Source organism: Lethenteron reissneri, chromosome 53, assembly GCF_015708825.2.
Source record: "Lethenteron reissneri isolate LAM-NWPU_2019-01 chromosome 53, ASM1570882v1, whole genome shotgun sequence".
NCBI lineage: Eukaryota > Metazoa > Chordata > Hyperoartia > Petromyzontiformes > Petromyzontidae > Lethenteron > Lethenteron reissneri.
Genome location: NC_083831.1, coordinates 5,256,698 through 5,269,030, shown reverse-complemented (window position 1 = coordinate 5,269,030; position 12,333 = coordinate 5,256,698). Strand labels below are relative to the sequence as shown.

Below are 12,333 nucleotides of genomic sequence, written 5' to 3'. Positions count from 1 at the left end.
AGCCGTGCCAAGACGCAGGGAATTCTTCTTGCACATTGTGGAAGGCACGTTTTGCAACGACGGTGCGGGTGTCAGAGGAGCTGACTACGTGTGTGTGGAGGCGTTAGAATGCAGCTCACTGGGTGATGGTGCAGTTGGGTAAACAACGACATAGAGACACGGAGACACACAGATACGGAGACACACGGACACGGAGACACACACACAGACATGGAGATACACAGATACGGAGACGTACGGACACGGAGGCACACGGACACGGAGACACGCACACACAGACAAGGAGACACAGACAGAGACACACAGATTCACGCCACTGTGGGTCCTGCAATTCTCGTTGCTCGACCGGACGTATTCAAACGACTTTCGTGCGCTCATTGGTTGCCACCCCCCGTAATCGTCCCCCCATCTCCACACCCCCCCCCCTCTCGACTACTCCCCCCCCCCCCCCCCCCCCCCCCCCCCCCCGCAGGAGACGGCGCTCGCGCTCCTCGTCGAGCCGGAGGTCGCGCTCGCGCTCACGCTCGAGCCGTCACTGGCGCCGCCCGGCACCGCGGCGCCACCGCTCCCCCCCCACTCGTCGTCACACGAGCGGCGCAACCGCTCCCCTACTCCTCGCGGTGACGAACCCAGAATCTCCCCCTTGTGTCCCCCCCCCCCACCCTGCCGCACAATGAACATCGCTCCTGCCGCCCCTCTCCTGCTGCGTGCTCGGACGTAGCTCTGCGACGTCCGCTTTCGCAAGCCGCTCACCCTCTAACCCGCTCGGTCCCATCGATCACGCCGATTGGTTGCCGCCCTCGGTAATCATCTCCCCATCTCCGCACCCGCCCCCCCTCTCTCCCAGCCCCCCTCCACCGTTTGCGTGTGTCGTGACCCCCCTCCCCCACGAAGTACCGCCCCCTCCTACTGCGTGCTCGCGGGTAACGCCGTGAGGTCCGCTTCTGCGGGCCGCTTCGTCTCGCGTGCTTTGTGCCGTCGAGCGGGGAAGTGACCGGCGCTCCCCCCTGCCCCCCGCACCAGGTCGCGCGCCCTGCGGCGCTCTCGCTCTCGCTCCTCCGAACGGTTCCCTCGGCAGGGCCGCCGGGCCCACAGCCGCACCCGGAGCCGGACCCGGAGCCGGACTCGCAGCCGCAGCCGGAGTCGGAGCCGGAGCCGGACTCGCAGCCGCAGCCGGAGTCGGACTCCTCGGACTCGCAGCCGGAGCCGGACTCGCAGCCGGAGCCGGAGCCGATCACGAAGCCGGAACCGGAATCGGGGAAGGGGCCAGATGAGCGGCGGCCGTGGCCGGGGAAGCGGGCGCAGTCGGTCCCCGCGCAGTCGCTCCCCCTGCTCCCCCGCCCGGCCCCCGCGCGCCACGGCGCTCAAGCTCAGGGCCCCCCCCCCGGCCTCGGCGGTGGGGGGGGTGGCAGCGGCCGCCGCCGCCGCTGCTGCTGCCGGAATCTCCACCGTGGCGGCGGCATCCTCCTCCTCGTCGGGCTTCTCCGGGAACCCCCCGGGCGGCACGGCTGAGGCCGTCGGGCCCAGACTTAAAAAGTAAGAGCGCCCCGCTGCGCGCTTGCGAGAGCGTGTGTGTTTAACACGTGTGTGTGTGTGTGGGGAGCGGTTGTGGAGAGAGTGGAGAGGGTTTAGGACCATGGCAGTCTGCTTATGACCAGCTACGGTTTCACAGCAGAGGCTGTACTTGAGCAATTTACATCTGTTACAGATACAATGGGAGGCTGGTTGGTGCCTGGGTGCGGTCGAGGGGATATCTCCCTATTGGTCAACCATGTTACGTGTGCTGATGATCTGGTGATTGCTGCCCACCAAAATTTAACACTTGCCTGGGTATTTTGTGCCATCAAACGCTCCACCTCCTCAACTCCCCATTGGTGATGAAGCAGTTCTGGAGAAAGTGGAGAGTTTAGCATGCCTGCGCAGTCTGCTTATGACCAGCTCCAGTTTGGCAGCAGAGGGCTCATTCCACATCAGCCGAGCAGCATCTTTTCAGCAGCTGCGTCACGCTGCTTTGTGGAAGCTACCTGGCTTGTCGCTTCACACAAATCTTTGGGTCTTCTTGGCCACAGTCATGCTTGTGAAATGTGGACCCCCCAAATAGAACAACTTCGCAGTCATAAACATTCAGGCTGGCCTGCCTACGATTTATCCTGGTTTCAACCAGGTTGGATTATATTTCGATTTAAAGCTTTCGTGACTGCAGGGATTCATCTTCTTGTTTCTTTCGGTAAAGTCACGTAGAAGGGAAGTAATAAAATAATAAAAATAAAACATAATAAAACAATTCTCACGACGTTTCGGCTACAACGCAAGCAGCCGTCTTCAGGTGAAGAATGAGACACTACCAAACTAGGAGCTTATATATAAGCTGCATTGGGGGTTGAAGAGCGCCTTAACAAAAAGAATGTGCATGTGAAGAGGGATTTAGCATATTCATGGAAAATGCGTAGGCGTTGGGCCTGGGTGCGGTCGAGGGGATCACCAGATCATCAGCACACGGCTGCTTGCGTTGTAGCCGAAACGTCGTGAGAATTGTTTTATTATGTTTTATTTTTATTATTTTATTACTTCCCTTCTACGTGACTTTACCGAAAGAAACAAGAAGAGGTTGGATTATGTGAGAAGTTCACAAATCCTTGAAAGATCTGGGCACAGTCCCATCGATGAGCTACTCCGGCAGCAAGGCTGCGTTAGCTGGGTCATGTAGCCCGCATGCCCAGCCACCGCATGCCCAAGCAGCTTTTGCTTGACCGGATAGAGGGGGCTAAATGGGCCCTGACACGGACTGGAATGATGTGGTCCGAGAGGATATGGAGGTGAGTGGACTTGGCAATGACTGGTGTCAAGATCGGCCTCTATGGAGGCAGCTCGTGAAAGGTGCTACTGGGAAGTTGGAGGCAGACGCCTCACAGCAAAACGGGAGGGCAAAGAAGCAACACTCACAACAACGAGTGGAGCACCGGGCAGCTAAAACACAACAAGTTGGCACCGTCGGGGGCACAGGTGGTGCATCTGCCGTCATCTCATTCAACCCATGGCACCAGGGTCTGTCCCGTGACCTGCCAAGTGCACCTGGCCTGGCACAGGCCCCGTGGTGACATCACCGTCACTTAGTGGCGAACGGTGGGTATCGATATTGGTGGGGAGCGGTTATCACGCTGCGCTACGAACCCATCGACCCGAGTTCGGTTCCCGCTCGTGGCCACCAACACCGGTGAAGATGATCTGAACCGGTAGTGGGCTTCCCTAAGGTCGGCTTGGCCTCCGTGCGTGTGTGCGTGCGTGTGTGTGCGTGGGTCTGTCCAGTGACCTGTTGATTGCAGAGTGCTCCTCGCTCATTGGGTTTTTGTGTTTTGCAGGCCGGACACACCGACTGGTAGAGAAACTGGAGCTGCCAAAGTCAGTAAGAATTTAGCTTTGTCTTTGTTTCAGCTGCCAGTCATGCAGACACCGTGTCTGTCTGTGCTCGTGTGTGTGTGTGCGTGTGCACGTGTGTGTGATTTAGTTTGTGTACGCGTGTGTGTGTACATGTGCGTGTATGTATCTTTGTGTGTGTGTGCATGTGTGTCTTTGTGCTTGTATGCATATGTGTGTATGTATGTGTGGGGAGTGGTGGCGCAGCAGTTAAGGCACTGCGCTACAAATCCGGCGACCCAAGTTCGAATATCGCTCACGGCCACCAACACCGGTGACGATTATCTGAATCGGTCCTGGGCCTCCACTAGATCTACTCGGCCTCAAACGAGTAACCTGTATACAGCATGTAAAACATCACCACCGGGGAGAGAAAGTCGGCCGAGGCGTGGTGCTGGCCACCCTCCCGCTCGTGCGCCGCGCCGGCCTTCATCGGCGCTGCTCCTCGCTCGCGGCACTTGCTCCCGACAGCCTGTGAAGGCTATCCGGGAGGGAGGGGGGGTGGAATCTTTGTCATTGTGTGTGCGTGCATTTGCACGTGTGACACGGTTGTCCAAAACTTGAGACCGTGTGCCAGTCGAAGTGAATCCTTTACTGGTGCAAACATCGTGGGTGATGCCGAATGCGCCGGCATCGCCGGTTCCCCCTCCCCCCCCCTCTCTCGGCCAGAGCGCACGTCACCTCGTCTGTGGCGTGCGGAAACAAAAATGCAAACGCACCGCCGCCACGCTTTGCCGACAATGACACTTGCCGGTTACTCCGTTGGAACCGCGCCCACACCGTTTAGTTGGCGCGGTTGGCTACGTATGGTTGCGAAATAAGTTCAACATACATACGTGCGTACTCGGCTGTGATCAGCGCCCCCCCCCCACTGAAAGATATACGCGAGACTCGGTGAGGCTTGAGTGGCTAAACAAGCATAATTATTACTAATGTATTAACGGGTCAGATTGGTGCGTCTGGTCAGAGTGTTCAAGCCGAGGGGTCAGGGGCCAGGGTTTGTTGGGGACAGGTGACCCAATCATCACGTTCATCATTTTCATCGTCGGCAACAACAGCAGTAGCAGCAGGAGTTCTCCTTATCGAATTATCATCGTTGTCATCAGCTGTAGAAACATTAGCAACAGTGTCATTAGCTGCTGCAACAGCAGTATCATTATCAGCGCAGCAGCATCATCACGAATGCTATTTTCCTGTAGACCGCAGAGTAAACCCACTATGGTCTGCGCTACTTCAACGCAGGAGGAGGAGGAACAGCGAAACGACACGAACTCTCTCTCGCTCTGCTGAAGCCCTCTCGTCGTTGCGAGCAGCAGCAGCAGCACCTCACATTGGCGTCAATCTCCTGGACACATCGTGTTGGGTTGCACGGCCACAGTCGCGCACCACTGTGGCCGTCTTCCGTTTTCTATTCGTGACGGAGATGTGGTGCAGCGTCGTCGGCCTGCTGATGATGATGTTCTGATGTGGCCGACGGTTACACCGCCGGTGTCTTGGAGGAAGATGCGGAATGTCAAAGCCAGGAGGAGGTGTACGATGATGACGTTTGGGTCTTGAAGGAGGAGGTGTTTATTATTCTGGAGGTCCACGCTGTTCCCACGCGATGCACCAGCAGCGCGGCGGCGTTCTTCCGCATCGTTGTGCTCGGAGTGACCCGAGTAATTAAGCTTAATTGCCCAATAAAAATAAAAAGATCCCGTGGGAAGGAAACGCACGAAGTTACGAACATCGTCCTCATCATCGTCGTCATCGTCGTTGTCACGCACCAACAACAATTCCTTGAATATGTCAGCCCACTCTCGGGACACAACGTGGCAAATTCGAGGTCTCCGTCTTAGCTTGCGATTATTTAAAGACCCCTGAGTTAATCAAGTTGTGGGATGCTAACAGAAGCATGGGGGGTTTGGGTGGAGGAGGGGTGGGGTGACGTTGAGGCAACGCGTGTCTGGCGTAGCTAATCGCCGCTGGAGCTTGGGTGGCACGCCGAGTGTTGGCGGTGCGCGCGTGGCGCGTTAATGATGGCGGTGAGAGTCGTCGCTCACCGCGCCCCACGCCGCGCCGTTCCGTTGCAGGCCAAGATGACGCCGCGGGAGAGGCTCAAGATCAAGATGCAGAAGGCTCTCAACAAGCAATGTGAGTCGCCACCCGCTCGCCGCGTCCGCCCCTAGACGCCGGGCACACTGACCACCCGCTTGCTGTACTGCCCACCCCCTCCCCCCACCCCCCCCTGGAAAGACGCCGGTTCGATCTCTCAGCGGCGGCAGTTGGAACGGTGAAGCTCGTTTCTCAAATGTCGCGACCGCCCACCACCCCTTGTTCCTCCCCCAGCGGCGCCCTTGAGGTGTACACCACCGTTAGGCTGTGATGGGCGGCTCGTGTACGGTGGGGTAAAGTGTGGGTTCTCTTCTCGCCCCTGCGACCCGAGAGGTCCCGGCCAGCCAGCGTCATAAAGAGCAGACCAAACACGACAACTGGAAGGGCTCTCCAGAGCGCCCTCTAGCGGAGGTCGTGCCGTCGGCTGTGGCCACGAGTGAGAACTTGCAGGGGCTACGCATTCATCCGATGCCTTGAGCGCGCACGCACGGTGCGTGTACGTGCACGCACGGTGCGTGTACGTGCACGCACGGTGCGTGTACGCACGCACGGTGCGTGTACGTGCACGCACGGTGCGTGTACGCGCACGCACGGTGCGTGTACGCACGCACGGTGCGTTCACGCGCAATAACCCCGAAGCCCACTCGAGGCTCGGCGCCGCCCGCTGCTGTCTCACCGCATCACGAACGCCGGGAGCCACGTCGGTCACGCCGCTCGCGCCGACCGCAATCCCGGCAGCGTTAGGCGAGAGAGCGAGCGAGCGAGATGATGATGGCGGGCGTTTCGCGAGATTTAAATAACCGTTTGGGGCTGCTGCACCCTCTTTAGCTAGCCAGGCCCTCGGGCGGCGCGTTATTTTTTTAGCGTCCGCTCTCTCCCCTCCGCGGCCGGATCGCTACCCTAACGAGCCGCGGGTCCGTCGGCGGCGGGGTTTGTCCCGAATTAAGTGTGACGAGCGTGGCGGCCGTGAGCCCGGACCGGGAGGCTGCGTGCCTAAGCCGACCTGACACTTTGAAATGCGCAGCGCCATCTTTTATGGATCGGCCGGGCCGCCACTCGGGGCCAGCGCGCGCGGACCGCCCCACCGCCGCCGCCGCCGCTTTAGCGCTAATTAGAAGTGGCTGCGCGTGCGCTGCGGAGCATGAATTATTTAGGCTAATTGCTGCGTCCTCTCCACCCCGAGAAACACTCGCACACTCGCGCTCACGAGCTCGCAAAATAGAAGGGGGAGTGGGGGGCCGGCACCCCCCCACCCACCAACCCCCACCCGATGTTCAATTGATAATTGTGAAAACTTTGCGGTCGTGTCGAGTGCTAATGGCGATTAACCTGATCGCTCGCCGCTCATCGCACGAGCCACCACCTGTGGCTCGTGCTACCACCACCACCCCCCCACCACCACCACCACCACCGCCGCCACCCCCGCCACTTGCACCGTCGCCGCCGTGCGGTGGGTTTCTTGATCGCGGCATCATCGGGCCTTAGGTCTCACCCGGGTCGGTCCGCGTCACCACCAACCCGGCACACCGCCTTGGGTATCACCCTCTCCAAGCTGCGGCATCTCGTCACGTAGCCACCATTTTCCAGCAGCTAGCCGGTGACCCGGTGACGCGTTCGTCGTGACCAACGCAGCAGCTCTGGGCATCGTGTCCGGCCACCCTGGCTCCCCCTACCCCCCTCACTGCCCCCTGCCCTCTCCCACCGTCACCGCGGCCGTTCCTTTGCTTTGCGCTGGACGGTAGCCGGACCGGGCACCCACAATAACAACTGGCGTTCGCCCCTAAGTAACGGTGATGTCACCACGGTGCTTGTGTCAGTCTCAGATTCCTTACCCGTACCCGTACCCGGCCGCACCAGGGTCGCAAACGGGTACCCGCACCCGATACCCGGCCGGGTACCCGTACCCGATATCCGGCCGGGTACCCGTACCCGACATCCGGCCGGGTACCGTACCAGTACCCGATACCCGGCCGGGTACGGGTAGCCGGGTATCGGGTAGGGTACGGGTATCGGGTACCCGATTGCGACCTCTGGGATGAAGCCATGTTGCAGGCGCGGGTGGGTTGATTCTAGAAACTTTAATTGTCAGAAGAGACAAGACGTTGGGAAATGAGTGACAAACGGTGACTCACCAGTGACTCACGGCCTACCCGTACCCGTACCCGGCCGCACCAGGGTCGCAAACGGGTACCCGTACCCGTACCCGACCAGGTACGGGTAGCCGGGTATCGGGTAGGGTACGGGTATCGGGTACCCGATTGCGACCTCTGGTCTCGGTACACTTGGAGGCGTGTGAATGCTCGGTCGCAGACCGCACACATTCACACACACACCACGCGCACACACCATGCACACACTGCGTACACACACCGCGCGCACGCACCGCGCGCACACACCGCGTGCACACACCGCATACACGCACCATGCGTGCAGCGCCGTGGTCCTACCCTAACCGGTTAACGGTGGTGATTGCGCCGCGACTTTCAACACTGTGTGGCGCCGCGTTGTCACGCGCCCCGGAACGCGCTGCTCACAGCCTCCGTGCCAATTTGCAGTTCTGGCGCTCCCGAAAAAAAATCCACAGCGTTCATTGAATGTTACATTCACCTTGTTTTTAATTTAATTTGTTCGTGGGTGGGTGCGGGGGTGGTTTACCCCCACCACCATTCGCCCCCATCCCAAAAATAAATTCAAATTAATAATTATTTTCTTGATTGGATAAAAAAAAACTACATTCGCGAGTAAAACCCTGCGCCGAAATGTGAGCGCTGGAGGGCCGTGCGCGCGTTTGCGTGTGTCACGGGCTGGCGGCCTCGCTCGCTCGCTCGCCCCCCACCCACCCCACACGCACCCCCACCCCCCCTTCCTACCCACCCACCCACCTCGTTAATGTGTTGTCAACATCGCGTGTTTTATTAGCGCGCGACGTCAACTCGCGGGGAGAGTTTCCGGTCCCAAGCCGGCCGCGGTTGGCCCACGCCATCGCCACATGCCGCCCGATGTTTCCCCGTGGTTCTGTCCCGTCGGTAGCTGTCGTGGTGGTGGTGGCGTAGACCATCATCATCACGGCGAACTCCGCCCATCACCCTCACAGCAGTGGCTCTTGGCCGGCCATCGGAATAAAGACGGCGGTCACCGCATCGCGTGGCACTTTCAGATGCGCTTCTGCGGCCGTCTGGAACGCTCTTCCTTCTGATAGTAGGAAGGCACTGGAGCTATGCACTTGTAAATCACCATCATCAGATTCTAGATTGACAAACTCATGTTTTTAGAACTACTATTTGTGTTTAGTTTATTTCCCTTCCCCGGTCCGGCTACGTTCGGTGCGAAAGAAGGTCAACATACACATACATACACATACATACACATACATACACGTTCATACACGTGCATACACGTACATACACGTAAATACGTCGCAGTCCTGCATAGGAGATTCGGCCCTTGGTGCCACCTGGAGGGTCTCTCTTCTCTAAGAGCCGCTCCGAGCAGACACCCTGGCACCAGCGGCGGTGGCGTGAGCAGGCAACTGCAGGGCTGTTAACGTGCGGGCTCACGGAGGCAAACAAGATAGTCAAATGACACTGGTTGGGGGAGGGGGGGGACGATTAGAAACGACGTAGATGAGGTGGTTTAAGATGTACCCACTGAGGTATGAACTTATTTTTCAGAAGCGACCTGGCCACAAATGATAGCTCAAAAAAGTGGCTTATCACATGGAAATTTATAGCAGTCAAAATACTCCAAATGATCGGTGGTCAGACCCCTGCTGCTGTGGCGTCACCTTCCTGAAACCCGTCGTTGAGACTGCCTGGTGCTTGTCACTCCGCTGTTCAATGTCACCGTGAGAAACAGCGCTCCTGGATTCTGACCGTGAATGTGGAACTTTCACCAACACCCTCCCCCCATCTCTTGACCACAGATAAAGCCGATAAGAAGGCCGCACATCACAAACAGGCACAGCAAGCCCAGGAGAGAGAGGTGAGCGGGCGTGGGGGTGAGTGAGTGAGTGAGTGTGGGGCTGTCTGTTTGGGTGAGTGAGTGAGTGTGTGGGTGAGCAGGTATAGAGCTGTGAGGATGTAGAGGTTGGTGGGTGTGGTGCGACCACCCTTCCCCATCGTGCACCGTGTCGGCCTTCCTAGGCTACTCGCAAACAGCACTTGCCCTGACGCAGCCTGTTAAAGGCTACACGGGGTGTCTTTGTCCACACACGCGTGTGCGAGCGAGCATATTTGCGGTGCATGCGTTCGCTGGGCTTGACTTGTTTTCACCGTGCGCTCTTTAAACAGTGCGAGTATTTTGCCCAAACTGTTGCCGAGATTGCCATTCGGGGTAATGGTGCCGCAAGTTTCGCCAGCGCCACGCAAATGCGCGGCACTTTTTATTATTATTAAATAAATAAATCCAGCGGTTGGCTACAATTATTTACACTTCTCCAAAATGTAATTAGGATTACACCCCATTAAAATTTTATACAGAATGCAATTACAATAGCATTCACTTTTATGTAAAGATGCGCATGTCTGCTGTGCGTGTCCGTCGCGTGCGCGTGTCTGTGTGTCGGGGAGCGGTGGCGCAGCGGTTAGCGCTCCGCTCTACGAACCCGGCTTCGAGCCGAGTTCGATTCCCCGCTCAAAACCAGCAGTGACGATTATCCGAATCGGTTCTGGGCCTCACCTTGGTCGACTCAACCTCAAAATGAGCACCCAGTGCAGTGTGTAAACATCGCCACTGGGGAGACAAAGGGGGCGGGGGGGGTGGGGGGCACCTTCTGGGTGCGTCGTCGCGAGCCGCTGGACGACGTGATGATGCTCTCGGTGCTGCTGCTGCTGCTCCTGCTGCTGCTGCTGTGGTTGTTGTGGCCCCTAGGAGCCGCGAGCATGAGCTGAGGGCGCTGGCTCGACGAATGCGACAAAAGTAAGAGGCGTCGTAGTCGGCACCCCCACCACCGCCCCACCTCCCCCGTGATTATTGGCAAGACACCGTGACGTTACCGTGAACACTGTCGCGACGTAGCGAGTGACTGCTGCGTCGTGCTCAGCCCACGGGCGATTGGTCCCCAGAGCGCCCGGCGCAAGTTACCGTTGACGGCGATTTGCTTTTTTATTTTGGTGACCCAGGCTCTCGTAAATGAGCCTCTTATCCTGGTCTCCTGAGTTCCACCTCACCTCGTTAACTTAACGACGTTGTTCAGTGATGCTGCTGCGGCATTGGCAGTGGTGCACAAACAACAACAACTCGACCTCTGACCCGTGCGCCGTGTGACCCGGGATACAGGGAGAGGGAGAAGGACCGCGATGAGTGGGACGACGATCGGCACGACTACCGGGAGCGCCGCAGCCGCTCGGGCAGCCCCAAGCACGGTGAGGAGCACCCGCAACGCTCGCCCAGTGGCGCCCGGGGTCCCCGAGTCTCCCCGTCATGCCGAGCCTCTCCCTGCATCGCCCTGCCTCGCCCTGCCTCTCCCTGCCTCTGTCTGCCTCTGTCTGCCTCTGTCTGCCTCTGTCTGCCTCTGTCTGCCTCTGTCTGCCTCTGTCTGCCTCTCTCTGCCTCTGTCTGCCTCTGTCTGCCTCTGTCTGCCTCTGTCTGCCTCTCCCTGCCTCGCCCTGCCTCGCCCTGCCTCGCCCTGCCTCTGTCTGCCTCTGTCTGCCTCTGTCTGCCTCTCCCTGCCTCGCCCTGCCTCTCCCTGCCTCTGTCTGCCTCTGTCTGCCTCTGTCTGCCTCTGTCTGCCTCTGTCTGCCTCTGTCTGCCTCTGTCTGCCTCTGTCTGCCTCTGTCTGCCTCTCCCTGCCTCGCCCTGCCTTTGTCTGCCTCTGTCTGCCTCTGTCTGCCTCTGTCTGCCTCTGTCTGCCTCTGTCTGCCTCTGTCTGCCTCTGTCTGCCTCTGTCTGCCTCTGTCTGCCTCTTTCTGCCTCTGTCTGCCTCGCCCTGCCTCGCCCTGCCTCTGTCTCTTACTCTGCAGTTTTGCGGGGAGAACGCCCATCTCTTGAGTTTCCTCCCACGTCTCGTCCCGCGTCTCGTCCCGCGTCGTCTCCCGTGTCTCATCCCGTGTCTCCTCCCGTGTCTCCTCCTGCCCACAGGTCGAGACTACGGCTCCTCCTCCTACAAGTCCAGGTACACCTCACTCGCCACTCTCTCTCTCACTCGCCACTCTCTCACTCACTCGCCACTCTCTCACTCGCCACTCTCTCACTCACTCGCCACTCTCTCACTCACTCGCTCACTTCTCGACATGCTCATGAACTTACTCATCAACTCACTCAGTCACTTGCTCATTCACTCTCCCACTCAATAACGTTTTCACTCACTCACCCTCTCACCTTCTCACTCACCCACACACCCCCACCCACTTGTCTACTCAACTTCTCACGCACTCATCCACCCATTCATATACTCATTCAATCTCTCACTCACCCACCCGCTCACTCGCTCACTTTTGTCTGTCTTTCTCATTCTGTCTCTCTCTGTCATTCTAGTCGTTCTCACTTTGTCTCCATGTGCGTCTCTCTCGCATAACACGACTGTTTTGCATACCATTCTGCAGCACTCATACCACCACCACTGTCACCACCTACACCACAATCATCACCACCGCCACTCACATCACCATCCACACTACCGCCACCACTACTGCCACCACTACCACCGCCACCACTACCGCCACCGACACCACTACCACCACCGACACCACTATCATCACCACTACCACCACCACCACCGCCACCACCACCACTATCGCCACCACCACTACCACCGACACCACTACTGCCACCGCCACCACTACCGCCATCGACACCACTATCATCACCACTACCACCACCGCCACC

The 12,333-nt window shown here is 58.6% G+C and overlaps 1 protein-coding gene across 1 annotated transcript in view; it reads left to right on the top strand.

Moving 5' to 3' along the window:
• The window catches only part of LOC133356203 (CLK4-associating serine/arginine rich protein-like), a 48,527-nt gene that overhangs the window by 16,831 nt on the left and 19,363 nt on the right, over positions 1-12,333 (top strand). The window contains 10 exon segments of the mRNA XM_061573580.1: positions 473-575; positions 578-602; positions 605-620; positions 1,024-1,536; positions 3,360-3,399; positions 5,487-5,547; positions 9,431-9,509; positions 10,381-10,425; positions 10,786-10,871; positions 11,587-11,633. Of these exon segments, the coding sequence (XP_061429564.1) occupies positions 473-575; positions 578-602; positions 605-620; positions 1,024-1,536; positions 3,360-3,399; positions 5,487-5,547; positions 9,431-9,509; positions 10,381-10,425; positions 10,786-10,871; positions 11,587-11,633 (1,015 nt within the window).